The following is a 20,706-nucleotide window of genomic DNA, read 5'->3' as shown; positions in this document are numbered from 1 at the left end:
TGTGTGTGTGTGTGTGTGTGTGTGTGTGTGTGTGTGTGTGTGTGTGTTGGTGGTAGGGGAGCTTGTGAGCAGAAAATGAGACAGGAGAATGACTTTTGCAATAAAAGACTCATTTCCCGTGTAGGCTCGCACATCTCTGGTAGCTGTGTGTATTGTTAGAGATGACCTAAACTCTGCAGTTTGCTAATTTGACAAGCTTTGGTTTCTGTTTCCAAAAAATGCACTGTGATTTTCTCTTATTTCACTAGAGAAATAGAGATGAAGGGCCATTATGATTAAATTCGTATAGTTTAATAAGTAGTCATGATTGCAGTTTTAAAATATCTATTGTTTCTTGGAATAATGGATGTTCATTGTAGAAAAATTAAAAAATACAGGCAAGTGAAAAGGGAAAAAAAGCTACAACTAATCTATAATTTTGCAAGCCATAGCTAACCAGTTACTGTTTCAGTGTGTAAAAATCCAGACTTTTTCTGTGCATACATGTGTGTGTGAAAGTATTGTTATTCCAGAAATTGAATATGCAGTGTAAACTGTTCAGTATCTTACCTTTTTTCTTGTTATATACTGTGACCATCTTATTGTGTTAAGAAATATTAGCCCTGAGCTAACGTCTGTTGCCAATCCTTCTCTTTTTTTGCTTGAGGAAGACTATCCCTGAGCTAACATCTGTGCCAGTCTTCCTGTACTCTATATGTGGGTCGCCGCCACAGCATGGCTGATGAGCAGTATAGGTCCATGCCTGGCATCTGAACCTCTGAACCCAGTCCGCCAAAGCGGAGCACGCTGAACCTAACCACTACACCATGGAGCTGGCCCCCAGAACGATTCATTCTTAATGAAAAAAATCTTTATTTTTGAGATTATGCAAATCATTCAGGCTTGTTTTTTTACATCAAACTCTGTTAATGTATATGAAACAAGTGAAAATTCCCCCATAATCCTGTTCCCCCTAGGATAAATGTTAATTTAGCATATACACAACCTTCCACACTATTTCCCATATATATATACAAACATATCTATTACTATTTTTTACAAAATTAGATCCTCTTATACCTACTGTTCTGCAACTTGTCTTTTACCTTTAATATATCTTAGACATCTTCCTGTGCCAGTATGTTTGGAATACCTGCATGTTATTATGTAGATCAGGGTTTCTCATCCTCAACACCATCGACATTTGGGTTGGATAGTTCTTTGTTGTGTGACTGTCCTCTGCATTGCAGGAGGCTAACAGCATCCCTGGCCTCTATCCCTTAGATGCCAGTGGTGCCCCTTCCTCCAGTTGTGACAAAAATGTCTCCAGACATTGTCACTGTCCCCTGGGGGCAAAATCACTCCTAGTTGAGAGCCACTGATAAAGATAGTCTATAATGTGAGCATTTAGAGTCCTTCTGGTTTTCTCGTTACAAATAAAGGGTCAGGGAATATTCTCATATTGATTTTTGTGCACCTGTGTGAATATTTTTACTGAATAAATTCCTAGAAGTGCAGTTGCTAGATCAAAACTTTGATAGAAATTGCCCAGTTACTACAAAGAGATTATATTAATTTATTTTTCAACTATATCCTGATGATTCCAAATCCATATCTCTTTCCTGAGTTCTAGATCCATATATCCAGCTGTTGATAGGACATATCCTCTTGTGTGTCTCATAGGCCTTTCCTAGGCTCAACTCACATCTTCTTTGACCCACCAAGCATGCACTTCTTGCTGTATTTTTCTGTCAAAGAATGTCACCACCATCTGCCTCATTGCTCGAGCCAGAAACCTTCTCTACCCTACATCCAACCGATCACCAAATCCTATCCGGTCTTCCTCGCTAATGGCTCTCTCCATCTGTTCACTTCTTTTCATTCCTTCTACCACTATCTTTAGTTTAAGCTACTGCTAACTTGCCCAGATCACTGTAGTAGCCCTGGGGTAACAATTAGTCTCTACCCTTGGTCACATTCTCTTCAGGGAGAGTGAACTTTTGTACACTACGATCTGTGAGTGTTGCTCCCCTGTTTAAGCCCTTCAGTGAGCCCTGTCACCTCTCCACCATCTCCTCCATCAGGCAGATGCTGAGGACAAGAGCAACTGACAGGCATCACCTTGACTTCAAATCTCTCTGTCCATCAAAATATGCTTTTTCCTTCAAATTGACTATATAATAAGTAAATGTTGTAAGTTTGAATATATAAATTACTTTTGTACCAGATTTTGACTTTTAAATAAAGATTTCTGTGAATTAAAAAAAAAAAATCTTGGGCTGGCCCCAGTGGTGCAGTGGTTAAGTGTGCACGTTCCGCTTCTTGGCAGCCCGGGGTTCGCCGGTTCGGATCCCAGGTGTGGACATGGCACCACTTGGCAAGCCATGCTGTGGTAGGCGTCCCACATGTAAAATAGAGGAAGATGGACACAGTTGTTACCTCAGGGCCAGTCTTCCTCAGCAAAAAGAGGAGAATTGGCAGGTGTTAGCTCAGGGCTAGTCTTCCTCAAAAAAAAAAAAAAATCTCTTTTGGAAAACAATACTCCTATCATGTCACCTCACCTCATATATTTATTCCCCTGGCTTTGAATTACTCATTCTCCCTTGAGTGTCCCCTTGTTCTCCTCCATTTCCTGTTCCATTCAACTCTGCTCTCTAGCCATCCATTTGCTACCCTTTCTTTGCTACCTAGCATTTTGCTTGATGCTTCAACCACACGTTTTCTCCTCTATTAATCAGTTTATCCTTATTGCATTTATTGTATATGTACTTTTTGTGTGCTTCAGTTATACTTTCTTATTTAACCTTGTGAAAAAAACATACATGTATGTAAATAATACAAACCAGTGAACTGAGGGGAGAGGGTGTGGGAATTCCCACCCTAGGTTCCAGCATAGATACTGGGGTACAGAAGGGCCTTTGAAATATTGCATCCTAGTGCCTGAACCCTGACTTCTCCCCTTAACCAGACTTTTGATTTTATGTGGTTCTATACAGCAGTGTAATTGAACACCTCCCAAATCAATTGCATTCACTTGGTCAAACTGAAACTTTGGAGAGAAGATCGTTTGTGTGCCAGCCCTGCAGCATTCCATTTTGGTATATCTTAAATACCAAGGCAACAAGGGGTACCTCGGAGCTCAGGAATCGCTGACAGGGTATGCAGCATATTGCTATGCTAGACTGGTGTAGGGACAAGCCCTACAATTTTCCACAAGAAGTCAGCTCCAAGCCTGTGGGAAATCACACATAGCAAAATCCTTGGCAAAGAACTATACATTTTTTTCCTACTATCCATGTGGTAATTCTATAACACTCTGTAATTAATTTTATTTTTACAGTGAACAACCACAGAGTAAGAATAATGCATAACCTATTTCTGTTTCTTGCTATTTTAGGGGACATCACACAGAAGGGATATGAAAAGAAAAGGTCAAAACTCCTGTCTCCCTACATCCCGCAGACACAAGGTAGGCAATGAGACATGGTTTAAACCTTCTCAGTATTTTTACACCAAAGAATGCTATCGTATAGGAGATCTGTCTTTTCTTGGTTCCTGTTTTCTCCCTCCCTTCCTCACCAGGGGAGAGAAAAAAACGGAAGGAAAGAAAGGAGGAAATGAATCTTAACTGAGCATCTGCTGTGTGCTAGGCACTTTTAAAATACCCAAGGTCATCAAATCATTTACACAGACCTTGGGTGATACTGGCTCTGTGCATGGCTGACATGATTCAATGGCAGAAAATTCCAGGTCGTGGAAAAACTAGTCTTATTAATGCCTGAGCAGCAACTGTGTTGGAGAGGAGCAAGGGAGCAAAGATAAGAAGGAAGGACAGATTCAGAGTTGCAACGCAGCTCAAGGATTGGAGTCCCTGAGGATTTGGGGGTAAGAACCCTAAGTAAACTTTTAAATTAATTCACAGCCTGACATTCCTTCTTCAAAGAGACTGGTGTGTTTTTTCTATATCAGAAAGTCCTGAGTCACTTTTGTGCTTAATTCCAGAGGGGTTGCTGTAACCTTTGCCTCTAGACAAGGCTGTCTGTCTCTAAGTCGTCATATTTTTAAAGTTACTCAGAGTCCAGGATTTCCTTTGGTAGCCTATTTCTGCTTTAATCACTTTTACTATAAGGAATTTTTTCTTTATTTCTCATTTCCCCCCTGCAATCAGAGTTCATTTCCACAAGCCTGTTCTTTGTGGAACTAATTGCTTTTACTTCTGGATTATAAATACCTTGAAGACTTTGTATCCCCCATGGTTTTAATATCAAGTCTTGCACAGGGTATATAGTCTGTAAATATTTGTTGAATGAATAATGGAATAAATAAATGAATAATGGTGGTATATCACTATATTTCACTGAAGGCCTTGTTTTATTTCCTGCATTATTCTTAAAAGTTCCTTCATACAAAAACTAGTAGGTCAGTGCAGTGACAGCCAATTTAAAATAGCTTAATGAACAGATGGATGTAGAAATGAATTGAGAGAGAAGAGATACAAATTGGGCCAGTGACAGCTAATGAAAAGCCAGCTTTTGCTGAGCAAGGCATGCCAGAAAAGGAGAGTACTCTGATTGGCTGCTTAATTGTGGATCTGGCCCATGCCTCTAAAGGCCCAGATGTTTACTTTAGTCATTTTGTGCAAAAGCAATCAGATCCTGAGAAAATAACTCAGTAAGAGATGTAACTACGAAAAGGATCATGATCTGTTTGTTATCTGTAGTCAAGCTACATAGAAACCAAATCATGTTCAAAAACCAATTTATCAATTTACCATGAGAAACCAATAAGGCACAGTCAAGTCTGTGTGGTCAGCACATTCTTGCTCCGTGGGCAGGCCTACATGGGGAGCCAAGTCACAAATAGAGGGTTGCTTAGTGAGTATGGATTTGGCGAATCAGACATTTAGTTGCAGTAGGCCAAGAGAATGTGACATAGTTATCTCACAGTGGGGATGGTCTTCTAGATGACCTCGAGGGGTCATCTGATGGTAGCTCCTTCAGCTTCCTGCTACCAGACTTCAAACTTGCCACATCTACGCCCATCATGTTTACCTCCTTCCTTCTGGTTAAAAAGGTGACTCGTCCCTCTTATCCAAGGACAGTCCTTCCACCTGTGCTTTGGATCCGATCCCCTCCTCCCTTTCCAGAAATCTTACCCATCATCAGTCACATCAAGGACAGGGCAGTGGGAGTAGGCCACCCCCAGTCCAGGTAATGAGGGGTGCAGTGTCTGTAGAAAATTAAAAAAATAATAAAACCAACGAAAAGTTGGTCTTCTTTAGTTGTCACTGTGTGTAGCAGTTCTAGACACTGTAAGTAATAAAATGCTCCTCCTGCTGGTGCAGACAGCTACGTTGCCCCCAGGTCTGCCACTGCTGTCAGTTCCCTGTTGCTCTCATACAGTCACACTCTCCTTCTCAACCAGATTCTTCCCTCAGCAGTTCATCATGCTCATTACTGTTCTATTAAAAAAAGAGAAATCCTCCTTTGTCAACCACTTCCATCTCTCCTTTATGGTCAAACTGCTCACAACTGTCTGTACTTACTATCTCTATTTTCTCATCTCCTGCTCACTTCTCAGCTCATTCTAGTCTCTTCTGGTGCTGTCAGAAGTGATATCTCAGTAGTATTCACCAGTCTACGCCTTGAAATGCTTCTTTTGAAACACTCTTCTCATTTTCTTACTCCCCTGTTCATGTTACTCCTAGTCATTTTTGGAGGCTCATCTTCCTCTGTTAAATGTTGGAATTCTCAAGGCAAGGCCCAAGCCCTCTTGGTATCTCACTCTGTATCAGTGGTTCTCGGATTTTAGCCTGCATCAGAATCTCTGGAGGGCTTGTTAATAAGCTACAGACTGCAGGACCCGGTCCTCAGGCTTTCTGATTCACTAGGTCCAGGCTGAGCCCGAGAATTTGATTTCTCTCAAATTCTCAGGTGATGCTGAAGTTGCTTTTCCTAGGACCACATTTTGAGAACCAACGCTCGATCTTTCTAGGGTATTTCGGCCGTACCTGTGGCTTTAATTGTCATTTAAATACAGGCAATTCCCAAATATGTATCTTAACCCAGATCTCTCCTGAGCTCGATCCATAGAGCCAACCGCATACTTAATGTCTCCAAAATATATCTTGAAGGAACCTCCATTTCAGCGTATCCAAACATGTCTGTTAAATTTAATACTTCAGCACACCACCCCTACCACCGGCACCAACCTCTGCCTGCACGTGCACACACACACACCACCAAAAACTGACTGAAATGACGTCCAGCCTGTTCCTATGCTTCTCTTCTGGTTTTCCCCTTCTGAGTAAATAGAATTCACCTCCATGAGCCCAACAAGGCAGAGATGTAGAAGTCCTCCTCAGTGTCTCCTTCATTCCCTGTCTCTTATCTCTTACCAAGTCCTATCCGTTTTATGTTTCTTCATGAGCCAGTTTTGGTAAGTTTAATTTTTTTAGGAAATTGTCTCTTTTGAGTAAGTTTTCAAAGTTATTGTTTTGTTATTCACAATATTCTCTTTGTTTTTTAAAGCTTTTGCTTTGTTTGTATTGTTTACTTATCTCTCTCCTGCTTTTTCTCTTGAGTCTTCCAGAGTTTGTCTTTTCAAAGAATGATCTTTTGATTTTATTGATCTTTTTTTTAGTATGTCTTTATTTTCCAATTTATCATTTTCAGCTCCTGCATATGTTTCCTTCTTTGTATTCATTTTGTTTACCATTTTTGACTTTTTAAAAATTTCCTGAGTTGGATGCTTCCATCGTCTGTCTTCTTTCCTAAGATAAGTGTTTCTTAATCTGACTGCAGTCCGAGAACACGCCCATACAAAATCAAGTCTTTGTTATTTAAGATGTGCCCGGTGTTTGGTAAATTTGTGTAACTCATCTATTTGTATTTTATTTGTTGAGTGGATGGTTATGGCCCATTAATTCAAAGTAGTCAATTGTGTTGTTTAGATCTTTTCTATTCTTACTAATTTTTTGACTATTTGATCTATCAATTCTGATAGAAGTGTGTTGAAAAATCTGTACCATGACTGTCGGTTTGTCAATTTTCCTTGTAGTTCTGTCAAGTTTTGCTTTATATGTTTTAAAACTATGTTACTAGGTACACACAAATTAAGAATTATTATGTCTGTCTTTGTGCATTGCTCCTTTTATCATAAGTAACTATCTTTATCCCTGTAGTGTGTTTTATCCTAAGGCTTTGTTTCTTTTTATCTAAATTGTCTAGAGTTGCTAGACATCTTAATTCTCCTCCCAAACAAGACAAAAACTTTAAAAATGCTTTAATGTTGACCACCACCACTCCCTATCTTATATATTAGTACCACCTTGTTACATACCCCCTCAATTATCAAGTATTATTATTACTGTTTTGTGTGGTTAACAGTTGTCAGTATTCATTTCTTTGTTCACTGTTCCTTTGTCTATCTCACTGCCTTCTCTCAGCTCAGTTTCCTTCTTCCTGAAGTCCCTAAATAGTAGTTACATATTTTAGTGAGCGTTTGTTAGTGGTAAATGCTCTCAGTTCATGTTTCTCCCTTTGCCCACCTTTGTTCTTAAGTCTGTTCATGTTTTTCGCAGAAAGGGATCATTTGTAGGGCTGGGTAATCTATATTATGTAGGTTCTGAGCAAAAGAGGAGATTACCCCTTGGCATGTTTATCCCATCTGTCTCTGCAGATTTCGAAGAATGCATTTAGTTTGATCTTTTTTAATGACATTGGAATGCAAATTTTAAACTTACTACAAAGTATTAATTTCTAATATAGAATTAAATGACGTGAAAGTCATTTTGATGCTTTTGGTAGGAATTTTCTACTTCTTACTTCTAGAGGGATTCAGCCTCTTCTGACTCTAGTACCTTGTTCGAATTCCTTCACTCCAGTTGTGAGAGGCTTTGCTGTGAGGGTGGCTACTTGAGTGTAGTGTATAACCTTCTCCGCTAATCTCTTTTGAAATAAAAAATTAATACTGCCTGCAACATTGTATTACTGGAACATGTGCACATGTTTATCTAAAAATTTAGATTATCTAAAAGTTTAGTGAATGATTTTCTGTCTGGAATTGATTTGGAGTTGAGTTATCTTGGGATGCATATTTATGTATATTTTAGATTTCTCACAAGTTACATAAATCTTTAAAATAGGACTTCAGAAGAAAATTAACAATGTAATAGGGAGAATGGGGAGACATGAAAGAGAACACAAGGTTGAAGAATATACTTAGAAATTAAACAGTGGAAATTGAGTGAGAACAATTTTGGTTAATAATAAGCATCGTTTAATTCACTAGCATCAAAGGAGTTAGATTCAAAAATCACTGGCTGACAAAAATTTGATGTGTCAAAATTATCCTTGAAAATCACTTAAAACTTCCCAACATTGGAAATGTTTGTTGTTTCTTTAGTTAAGCAAAACCCAAGTGTTATCTGGTATTTAAGTGCCATCCTGTATGAAAAATTCCTGTCTTGATAAAGGTTGAAATCATGCTCAGGACTTCAAGATGCTCTCACTACGAGAGGCCTGGGAGAAATGAAGGTGGGACGGGTTTGCATTTCCTACTCCTTCTGAGCCATATGCTCTTCAGAAGGAATAGCCTGGAGAACATCTTTCAGTAGTTGGAAGCTACTAGAGCCTGGATGTAAGGCTTCCCACACGCCTCAATTAGCAGACTTGCAGGGAGAAGGGGCCAGAATTAACTCTCTTTTGGCATGGCCCAAAGAGTTGAATTTTCAAACCACACACGCTCTCACTCTAAATTAGTCACTCTTGGCCACTGTTGTTGGAGATGCAGGAAAATGGAAGGCTTTGAGTAGGGAGGCAACTCCCCTGGGCTCATCCTGTGGTCTAATCTTTAAAATACTTTGGGTATAAGTAACTGATAATTCCAACTAGCTTTAATAAAAAAGAGTTTATTCTGCTGATATAGGGGTTACGGATAGAACCTCAGACCAGCACATATTTACTAAATGCCTTCTCTGTTCCAAGTACTGTTGAGACCCTGGGAAGCAGACAGTGTTGGACAAGACCGACAAGTCTGCCGGGACACCCTCTGGCTTGCTCCCTCAGTCTACTAGGGCTTTGTTCAACCAGGACTTCCACAGAGAAGGCTCCCTTGACTAGCCTGTTCAAAAGCAGTCCCTACCCCCATTACCTGAGTTGCATTTTTGTGTGTGTGAAGAAGATTGGCCCTGAGCTAACATCTGTTGCCAGTCTTCCTCTTTTTTGCTTGAGGAAGATTGTTGCTGAGCCAGCATCTGTGCCAGTCTTCCTCTGTTTTATGTGGGATGCCACCACAGCCTGGCTTGAGGAGCGGTGCTAGGTCCACGCCCAGGATCTGAACCTGTGAACCCTGGGCCACGAAAGTAGAGCACACCAACTTAACCACTACGCCGCCGGGCCAGCCCCTGAGTTGCATTTTTACAAAGCTCTCTCTGACTGTCTCGTGGGTTATAGTTTGTTTGTCTTACTCCCCTACTGGACTCTTAAGGACTTTAAAATTAGGAGCATTCTTTTTTATTATTATTTTTGTTCCTCATGTCCACAGTTTCTAGCATTAGTGCTTGACACATAGTAGATATTTTATACATGTTTGTGGAACCAAACAGAAAGAACACTTAGAATTTCTAGGCTCTCCTTTAGTGAACATCTGTGAAGATGAACCTAATGAAAGGTAATGAAAGAAGCAGATTAATCTACAGATTGGAGAGTAATTGGTCCTGGCAACTTGTCTCCACCCTCAGTAAATCTCTAATTTAGATCTACTAAACCTCAAGAGACTGTGCACAGTATGTTGATTCTCACCTCAGATTTAGCATTTCTCTTTAATTTTTATTTCCAGGTGAAATTAATGCATCTATTTTAAATAGTCAAATAGTACCAGAAGGTTTGTAACAGTAACAACAAAAAGCAGTGTCCTCTCCTTCCCTAGAGACAACTTCTTTCAACTCTTTCAGTGGTTTCTTCTGGCATTTACCTCTGTTTTTCTAAGTAACATTTTACTTCTATTTCTTGACTTTTCTTCAATTTGAAGCATTATTTCTTCATTTTTTACTATAAAAGATTAGAGTTTTCTCTCACGTAGTCCTCCCTCAACCACACAGACACCCCCCCTTCCCTTTGCCCCTTCACATCTCCCATCTCGTGCTTACTCTGGATGAATCCTCAGTATATTACTTTTTTTGTTGTTAAGTCAGCATTCCATGTTTACATTATTATGAGTATGTGAATACTGTTCACAGCTAAGTTTCTTGGTTTACTAGGATTACATTTCCTTTTTTTTCTAGTTGATTCATCAATCTTGTTATTATTTTTGAGGAGACAACTCTTGGTCCTCTCTCTCTGCCTGCGTCTATCTGAACTGATCATCTTCTTGTCCAGCCACAGGCCTTTATTATTCTGGTGGTATTTTGGGAAGGAATAGGGATAGATAGAAGTGTTCATTCCGCCATGTTTAATCAGAGTTCTTTATCCTAACATTTCTATTTAAGAATTGTTCAGAATTTGTGCAGAGATGATTTCCGTCAATCGGAATGATCTCAAAGACCTTAGTGCTTCGTTTTGGCTGTTTAGCAGCCGGCTGATCCTACCGTCTCCACACCAGCCCGATTAAAGTATTGAGACTGGGGGCCTCCCTCCTCTCCGTGAGTCTGAGAGGAGCCCTGCCTCAGCTCTGTTTGCAGCTCTCCACTATTTATAATCGCCTTGCAGTGCACTGGGGGCATCTTCTCCCGCACCCACATCTTTTGTTTTAGGACATTGCTGCAGCTTCTGGTTTTGATGGCATTGGCGTACACATTCCGCTCTGTCTTTGTGTATTTGAGATTATTTGTGACCTTGGCGTATCTGTTTTTCTCCCTCCATCCCTTCACTTTGTTCTGCTTTTACTTCGTTTACTTGTGTTTGTCTCCTGCTTCAGAATTGGATCTCACCTGTTAACGTGTTCTTTCTTGGCCTAGGTTTCCACTTTTTTTTTTTTTTGATTGGCACCTGAGCTAACATCTGTTGCCAGTCTTCTTTTTTTTTTCTTCTTCTTCTTCTCCCCGAAGCCCCCCAGTACATAGCTGTATATTCTAGTTGTAGGTCCTTCTGGCTCTGCTACGTGGGACGCTGCCTGAGCATCGCCCGATGAGTGGTGCCATGTCTGTGCCTGGGATCTGAACAGGCAAAGCCTTGGGCCGGCTAAGCAGAGTGTAGGAACTTAACCACTTGGCCACGGGACTGGCCCCTAGGTTTCCACGTTTTTCCCCCAGACTCTTACCTACTGCCCTTTGAGTGATAAGACATAGCAGTTTATGATGTGGTTATGTGTTGGCATTCTGTTGACGTTCTCTAGCTGTTCTTCCTGGTAAGAAGTTCTGGTGACCCAAAGGTTTTTCCCGAACTTGGCTTCCTTTTGTGGATGCCAGAGGATATTTGCTCCCTGGTCTTCCAGTGTATATACATACACTGCATTTGCCAGTGGTTCCACACCCCTTTCATCACAGTTCTAAGTTCAGTCCTGCCTTTGAGATGGTGCAAATGTATATATGACTGAGTTAAAATGAAACAAAAGAAAACCCTTGTGTTTTATGCTCTCTAAAGTCTGATAATTCCTCTCAAGGATAGTCTGTGATCCTGTTTTTCTTAATGACCTCATGTAATTGTATAAAAATTGTGAGAGGCACAAATTTTTGCATAAAACTTGTGTGGCCTAGAGATATACAAATAAGCAGGCTTTTCACATTAACGTTTAACCATTTCCTTTAAATTGGTATCTCTTCATTTTTGTCTTTTGTTTTTCCCAGCCACTCACTATCATTGGTGGAAGTGAGGAGGCAGATAAGATGTTAATTATTCATTTTGACCAAAATATTGGGCATCTGCAGTGTGTAAGACAGAGAGCCAATTACTGCAGGAGATGCAAGATGAATTAAGACTAGCCTCTGACCTCAAGTTATTTATACTATAGTAGGAGAGATAAGACAGGTATACAAATGAGGATCATAAGAGAGAGAGTAAAATAAGCACTGTAAGAGAGTTCTAAACAAAGTACTGTGGAAATTCAAAGGGACGGGAACTTAAAACCGGCTATTGAAATCAGGAGCTGCATTTTAGAATGCTATAGAACGTTTCCAACTATATAAATATTAAGAATGTGCCTCTTTGTGTGCGTGGGTGTGGAGGGGCGTGGGGTGGGATCTATTGTATTTTATCTATCTCATTTTGATTTGAAAGTTCCTTCCCAAGTGAGGATCACAGCATAATGGAAAGAACATTGACTTTTTTTATTCCAGTCCCAGTTCTTCTCTTTCATTTACCAGGTTTGGATAGTATCATAATTGCTGTAAACTGGAGGACACGTTGCAGTCATATCTATCCCCACGTGCCTTATCAGAAGGAAGTCCGCTATCTTCCTCTTGGGGCTTCTCTTTCCTCCTGAATTGTCCAAGAACCCCCTGGGATATAGGTAGTGCAGGAGGAGAGGTGGTCATTGCAGCTACCACACCCAAAAGGGAAGAGCCCCGTAGTCTGCTGCTGCTTCTCAGGGTGCTACTGAAAACTGGTCCTTACCTCGTGACCAGTGATGCTGACCCAGGGCTCTACCTGCTTCCCATGTCAGCCACTCTGGTGGAGGAGCCAACACTGCTCAACTCAGCCAAGGCACCCCACTTGGATTCTCCGGGCAGAGCTCTTGATGTTGTGCTCTTTTAGCCCCATGCACAGCCATTTTCTTGATGCCAAGTGGCCAGGAAGCTCTGGGTCAGGATCTGCTCAGACATTCACCACTTTACGAACTCCCGGAATCCACTCCTAGGAATCAGATGGTGGCCCCTTTTCCAAACTCCAAGTGCAAACACTCTCATTCCTTCCTCCCTTTCCCAAGACAGTGAGGTTAGTCGCCCATCCTTCTAAGGAAGGCTCTCCTCAGGGACTCGGGGTACGTTAGCTCCCAAGGAAGGTTCTCCGAGTGATTCAAGGTACCCTCACCTACCCTTCTTGCACCGGGTGGGAGTGGGAGTAGAGGCTCAGTAATGATTCAAGGTGCTTATCGACACACTGTCACTATAGAAAAACAGATTTAATCTGTGATGGGTGTCCCGCTTCTGTAATGGTATCTATCAGATAGCATTATTGTGAAGATAAAATGAGATCGTGTTATGAAAGTTTAAAGAGCTGTAGAAATACTACTATCACTGTTATCCTGTCATTTCTTGTTTACACCCCCTCAGAGGCACTCCTTTGGCTTAGGACAAGTGATCTCACCCCCCTCTTCTTATTTTGTATCACTCCCCCTCTCCACTGTGCTTTAGCCCCTGCGTCTTTCTGAGACTTGTCAAGGTTTTCTCCCTCACTGGACTTCTACAAATACCTTACTTTTGTATAAAATGGCTCTCCCCTCTCTCTGCCAAGCTAAAGCCTACAGCAGTGTCTCCTGTATAACAGGCCTTCCCTGAAACTGCAATACCGGTTAAATTCCCCGTTGTGTATGGGGCTCAGAGGGCCTCTGCTTTTCTGTCTCAGCACGTACCACGATGGAGAAGAGATACGTACGTTGGTGATCACTTACTTAGTATATTTCTTCTCTGGATGCCAGCACCAAGACCAGTGAGCATGTCTGCTCTGGTCACTCCAAAAAGTTGAATTATTATGTTACTTGGTTCTCAGAGCACATCCTACTTCACTCTGTTATTCTTACAGGTGAGAATATCTTTAAATAAATCATAGGCAGAGTTGAAAGATAAGAAGCTGAGGTTGGCCTTCCATCTTCCTGAATGGAAATTTTGCATAGTTTTATAACTAAATATCAGCTTCTTTTTGAGGTTATCATTGTTGTTATGTTCAAACAATAGAATCATAGAAGACTCTAATGTCTCTTTCGGCCAAAGGACAATAAGTTCTGTACATGTTGATCATTGAGAAAGAAGGCTTTGTGTTGTAGAAGGAATTAAAATTTGTGGTTTTTCTTAAACTTACTGTCATTAAACCTTGTATCGTCATCACTATTTAAACATAATGGTGACCCCTAGTGGATATTCTGTATAACAAACCAAAAGAGGAGGAACCCCCAAACTGGCGCTGTCGCGGTGTCATAATCAGTGAACGATCTTTTTCTTTGGATCTCAAGTATGTTTCACACTAGAATTTGGAAGTTTTGAAGAAGATTTGATACATGAGAGTCGCAGCTCTTGTTCCAGCACTTATCTGTATTTCGTGTCTTTTAAAATTCCTTTCATTTTACACATCATTCTTTCTGTAAACAAAATAATGAAATTTTAAAGAACTCCAGAGTGCCTCGTCATTACCTCATTCTAGCTACTTAGGGGACTTTATGTCCCATATGATCCTTATAATTGTGTATGAATAGTTTTTATGTACATAATTGGAATCATATTATATACATAATATTTTATGTTCTTTTATCATGACATTTCATTTAGACCATTTCACGTCTTCATAGTCAGCATATTTTTCATGGTATATAATATCTCATGATGTTGACACATGTAGTTAATTCTGTCTTTGCTTTTAGCTTCTTACCATGGTAGTGAAACCGTGCATGTCTTACTCAGAATATAGAAATCTCTGCTTTTGGGTCCCAGCTAATTCCTGAGATCTGGTTGGAGTGTGAAAGCCTGGCTAAAGAATGACTCATCATTAAGCAGCATCTTGCCTGCCCGGCTGATGTGGACATGCTGTTATATCAGGCCCTGCTGTGCTACTGTGTGCCCACACCTCCCTGCTCTCTCTGAGGAGCCCTGACATCCATGGTTTCTTGCCCCTTTCCATGATAAATTGTTGCCTTGGCCAGTAAGCTAAGGTGAAAGTAAGCCTCCAAAATTCTTTTACTCCAGCCAGGACATAGTTTCCTTCTTCTCACCCCCAAACATGCATTGATTTGCCAGTTGTTTTTGGTGAAAGAAAAAGGAGACAATTGATTTTAGAAGATTGATGTAGAAAATCCGCTTTATAGAGTCGTTATTTATCTAGGAAGCTGAAAACTGAATATTATTTTAACTTATTTTGGTAAGAATCTGCTCTATTTGAAGATGTGACCTTCAAATTAAGAAAATCCAATATTTTTATTTTCTTTTTACACTTAACTATTTCCTTGATGTTTTATAATGAACATATATTATTTTTATATTCTGAAGAGAACTTTTCTGAATTGTAGAAATCCAGTAAAACCTATGGAAAAATATATAAAACATCCAAAATCTCATCACCTAGAGAGATAGGTACTATTAACACTTTACTGTATTTGCTTCCAATTTTTTCAGTGCACTTATAAAATATATTTGTAAATCTTATGTCTTAAAAAAAAACCCCAATACATGGAAATAAAAATCTGTAAAATTCATATAAATGGAGAGTGATTCTTCACATTCAAAGAGATTATCTAGGGTTTCATTATTAAGCTCCCTTGTTATTCTTAAAGTGATTCAGTTCCTAAGAATCCATTTTACTCTTCTTTTTCCTTTTATGTCTCTTTTAGATAGTCTCTCTTGAACTTGAAGCAGGTGTATGACACATTTGAACCAAGGTGGTTCTGTCCGAAATCCGTGTTTTTGTGGTGTTGTGCTTTGGGCAATAGAGGAATGCTCACTGAACAAACTTGCCAGCCGCTTGTTGAAACTACGCCTCGACCTCTGGCAGCTGCAACGAAATGCCTGTCATGATTTTGGATCCAAAAGGGACCTGGTCCGCTGGGATGACTAAATTCCTGAGGGAACTGAGATGCACATTGCAGAGCATCCTACTGGTGGTGCCTGGTGAATAGCGTGTTGTGAGGCCTTTTTTTGTTTTTTCAGTACCAGTTCAGTAGATCTCTTGGCTAAATGTCATCTGACTCTCAGTTCTCATCAGATGTTTGTATTTGTGTTACATTTCCTTGTGGTTTGAGCTGTGATAACCTCTAGATAGTCCCGAGTGCAAATGTTCATTCTTTCTAATTCTTCTTCAAACAAATATATTAACTCTCAGTTCCCCAATTTTTATTCTTTAGCCCACATTGGCTTCTTTCTCCTAATTAATTACTTAGAAAAATACAAGGTAAAAGCATAGGTGAGAGAGGAATGGTAAAAAATACGTACATTTGTGTGCATCCTTAGTGAAATGAGAATCTGTGTTCATTTTTTCACCCTTTGGATTATTAACTATCTAATATGGAAGCCCTGTGTTTCTTAGCAGAATGATTTGGTCTGTTTTTGCAAATCTACTTATTTAATTAAGAAAATTATCAGTGATAGGTAATTCAGTTATATTAATATTTTCACTATGACCCCACTCTCCGTTGATACAAAGCTAGTGTTTTAAACTTGGTGGTCTGTTTAAGTCAAACCGTTGCCTCTGTGTGTATTTACAAGCAAAGTAGCTGATGTGTGCTAACCTGATTTCCTTCCTGTATATATCATCTGACTATACAAATAAAAATAGCCCCTTTCTATTTTTTGTTCTCTATTTAAAGTTAATTGGAGGGGCCGACTCCGTGGCCAGGTGGTTAAGTTCGCGCACTCTGCTTCAGCGGCCCAGGGTTTCGCCGGTTCGGATCCTGGGTGCCAACATGGCACCGCTCATCAGGCCATGTTGAGGCCGTGTCCCACATGCCACAACTAGAAGGACCCACAACTAAAAATATACAACTATGTACTGGGAGGCTTTGGGGAGAAAAAGGAAAAATAAAATCTTTAAAAAAATAAAGTTAATTGGACTATGTTTTAAATCATTTCTCTATTGAGTGGCTGAAAAATTTATTTGGAGGGGCTTTTTGTAGAATCTTTCAAATGATGGCAGGTGATTATTTAAAAAACAGTTTTATCTAACTGCTGACTGTAAATCTTGAAGCATTTAGACGCTTCTAAACTAAATTATTCTGATTGCTTTCTCTTTAGAGTCTTGGGAGAATTTTGTGGTTAGGAACTGGCAGAGTTATACAGACTTAGGTTTGAATCCTGGCTCTGCCGTTTCCTGGCTGTGTGACTTTGGATAAGCTAGTCCATGTCTCTATTCTCTTTTCTGTAAAAAGTTGATAGTGATAGTGCTGACTTTGTAGGGTTGTTGTGAGGAATAAATAAGATAAGATGTGCAAAACTTCTCTATGCACAGTGCCTGGCACAAAGCAAACACTTAAATGTTAGCTTTTATTATTATAGGCCAGGGTTGGTAACCTTTTCTGTGAAAGGCCAGATAGTAAATATTTTAGTCTCTGAGGACCATACAGTCTTTGTCACAACCATTCAGCTTTGCAGTGTGAAAACATCCATAGGCAATAATATGAACAGATGAGCATGGTATGTTCTGGTAAAACTGTTTATAAAAACAGCCATGGGCTACTGTTTGTTGACTCCTGTTCTAGAGTAATAAAGCTAACAAATGAAACAAGGTATGAGAATATTAAGAATTCAGTACAGCTCTTCTGTGAAATGGATTATCAAGAGAATTTAGGTTGATTGAAAACTTCAGTTTATAACACCAGACATTACATTTCAAAATCTCAGTGTTGAAACATACTGTGCTCAGTTAATATATTTTGTAATAAAAATCTCAGCTACCAGAAACCATCAAAAATAAACATTTCTAGATCCATAAAAGCACTTTAGTGGAAAATATCCTAAAATATACTCTTCCTTCCCTTCTTAGAAACAGTATATAAAAAATAATCCAGGGGCCGGCCAGTGGTCAAGTGGTTAAGTTCACGTGCTCCGCTTCGGCGGCCCAGGGTTTTGCCAGTTCGGATCCTGGGCACGGACATGGCACCACTCATCAGGCCATGCTGAGGTGGCGTCCCACGTAGCACAACCAGAAGGACCTACAACTAGAATATACAACTGTGTACTGAGGGGCTTTGGGGAGAGGAAGAAGAAGGGAAAAAAAAAAAAGATTGACAACAGATCTTAGCTCAGGTGCCAATCTTTAAAAGAAAATAGTCTGTTTTAAAAATATAAAAGGTTTATTTTAAATTATGTCTTATGATTTTGAGGGTGAGGAATTTGGGCAGGGCTCAGTTGGGTGATTCTTATGCTCCACATGGGAGCAACTGGGTTCACTAGGTGCTTTTCACCTGGTGGCTGGGCTGGTCTGGAAGGTCCGAGATGGCCTCCCTCACACGCCTGGTGCCTCGGCAGGGGCACATGGAAGACTGGGCCCAGCTGGAACTGTCCACTAGAGCTCTTACACATGGCCTTTCCAGCATGCCAACCCCCTTTTAAAGATGATACGATATTGTCGTTATGAGTCTCATTTCCTGTAGTATCATGACGCCCTCAGCCTTTCCTGAGGTACATGAGACTGTTGCTTTCACTCCCTAGACCTCTGTGCTTTCAGTCTACATTTTTTTTCTTTTCTTTTCTTTTTTTTTTTTTGAGGAAGATTAGCCCTGAGCTAACTGCTGCCAGTCCTCCTCTTTTTGCTGAGGAGGACTGGCCCTGAGCTAACATCTGTGCCCATCTTCCTCTACTTTATATGTGGGACGCCTACCACAGCATGGCTTTCCAAGCAGTGCCAAGTCCGCACCCGGGATCCGAACCGGTGAACTCTGGGCCGCCGAAGCGGAATATGTGAATTTAACCACTGCACCACCGGGCTGGCCCCTCAGTCTGCATTTTTATTTTTTGCTTTATTGGCCGATTCTCAGCTGTGGTCTGGAGCAGTGCATTTGCTGGATGGGTGACATCTTACTGTAGTGGGCACATAATTGGTTATGCGTAAGCTGCCTTGAGGGCACAACTAAATGCTGTTTAAGACACTTAAAATATACCTTAAAAAAGAAGGAAATCCTGGGGAGTGGGTGAAATGGGTGAAGGGGGTCAAAAGTTACAAACTTCCAGTTATAAATAAGTCGTGAGGATGTAACGTACAACATGTGACTATAGTTAGTAATACACCATTATGTATTTGGAAGTTGCTGAGAGAGTGGATCTTAAAAGTTCTCATTGTGAGAAACAAATTTTGTAACTATGTATGGTGGTGGATGTTAACTAGACTTATTGTGGTGATCATTTTGCAGTATATACAAATATTGACTTGTTAGGTAGTACATCTGAAACTAATGTAATGCAGTATATTATATCTCGACTTAAAAAAAAAAGGAAATCCTGCAATATGTGACAACATGGGTGAACCTGGAGGACATGATGCTGAGTGAAACAAGCCCGTCACAGAAGAACAGATACTGTGTGATTCCACTTATGTGAGGAATCTAAAGTAGTCAAACTCATAGAAGCAGGGAGTATATAAAGGGTATATCTCATGTTAAATGTTCTTACTACAATTAAAAAAAATTGCGACTTAGGAGCTAACACCATTTGAAAAAGAGAAAGGCTGTAAAAGATCAGAACTTAAAGTGTTTTTCTTCTGTTTACCTACTTATTTCCCCCTTTCCATGTTCTTGATAAACAGTAAATGTTGGGAGAGCAGAGTATGGGGGCGGGCTAGGGACTGGAAAGTCAGTGTTAGTAGACTTGATTTAAGGTTGGGTTTGCATAACAAGCATCGTAGTTTCGTTTAAATCATGTTTATTTGGAGTAACTTACGTTGGGAAGGCTAAAGCTCCCCAAGTTATTCTTTGTACCCCTGTGCAGGATTGTGGGGTCGTATGCACCCCACCCCGCCCCACCCCACCAGTTCTTGGAGTCTCTGGAATGGCCTTTTCACTTTACAAATATCTTCTTGCTGCTTCCCACCTATTGCCTGTTGACAGTTACGGCTCTAAGATGATATTTTTTAGCCTGGATGTCTTTGCATCATTTTTATGTATGTGCATTAAAGCTCTTTAACCCTTTACTGTTGATGGGGTAATGGTACCTACCTCGAAGTGTTGCAAGAATGCTATAAAGTGCTCAGAAACCATTAGTTATTATTGTTATTGGATAACCATCTTCCAAACTTCCTTTTTTAGAAGCTGATCCAGCAGTGCAGAAGGAACATAGAAACCAGACACCTGCTCCATCTGCAGCTCAAACTTCCGCTCCTTCTAAGTACCACCGAACTCGATCTGGGGGAGCCAGGGATGAGCGATATCGATCAGGTGAGAAGGAACTGGAAGTTACCCGTGGAGCAGTTTTCACTGACTGTAGCATGAACTGTAAATCCTGAGAGTTCCCAATGTTTGTTTTGTTTTTTCCCTTGAAGTGCCAAGAGGTCTCTATTAATTCATTTATCAGTCACTTATTGAATACCTGTAACGTGCCAGGTATAGTAGATTCTACTCAGTATTTGCTGGGGATACAGCAACTAATAAGACGTTTCTACCCTCAAGGGCAGACGGGGAGCCAAATGAGTACAAAGGTGATATGAATAGATAAATAAGAAAGTGGAGGGCTGGGGTGGCATAGGGTGGTCCTGGGAGAGCCCAGTGGACCCTGTGGGAAGAGGCAAATCCTTCTGCATTTGCCAGAGCTGTTCATTAGGCTCTTAACTGATGGAGCTAGAACAAAAACAATGAAATTTCAAATTAGTAAACTCTTGAACTTCATTTCTTCTGACCCAAAAGGTACCCATGGCAAGGGAAAAGGCAACGTGCTGTGTCTGGTAGTAGGAGCCTGCTACAGCCATACCATGGCCAGGACTGATGAGCAGACACACAAATCATAGACCCTCAGGAGGACGCATGGCGTAGCGGGCCTGCCCCCAGCCATCTACGGCCCAGTGTACTAACATAGTCTCTGCAGCATTTATTGTTTTAAGAAGTAGCAGAAATAAACCAGAAGACTAACTGGAATGATATTTTACTTTCTCCAGATCTTTGACT

The 20,706-nt window shown here is 40.4% G+C and overlaps 1 protein-coding gene across 6 annotated transcripts in view; it reads left to right on the top strand.

The window, feature by feature from the left end:
- The window catches only part of DIP2B (disco interacting protein 2 homolog B), a 209,928-nt gene that overhangs the window by 95,553 nt on the left and 93,669 nt on the right, over window positions 1-20,706 (top strand). For all 6 annotated transcript variants that reach the window (XM_046663507.1, XM_046663499.1, XM_046663474.1 and 3 more), the window contains exons 2-3: window positions 3,377-3,448; window positions 19,855-19,983. In XM_046663507.1, coding sequence (XP_046519463.1) covers window positions 3,377-3,448; window positions 19,855-19,983 — 201 coding nt within the window. The remainder of the gene's footprint in view (window positions 1-3,376; window positions 3,449-19,854; window positions 19,984-20,706) is intronic.

The sequence above is a fragment of the Equus quagga genome, chromosome 1 (assembly GCF_021613505.1).
Source record: "Equus quagga isolate Etosha38 chromosome 1, UCLA_HA_Equagga_1.0, whole genome shotgun sequence".
Taxonomy (NCBI): domain Eukaryota; kingdom Metazoa; phylum Chordata; class Mammalia; order Perissodactyla; family Equidae; genus Equus; species Equus quagga.
Note: the sequence above shows the minus strand (reverse complement) of the source record. Positions and strands in the feature narration are given on the sequence as shown.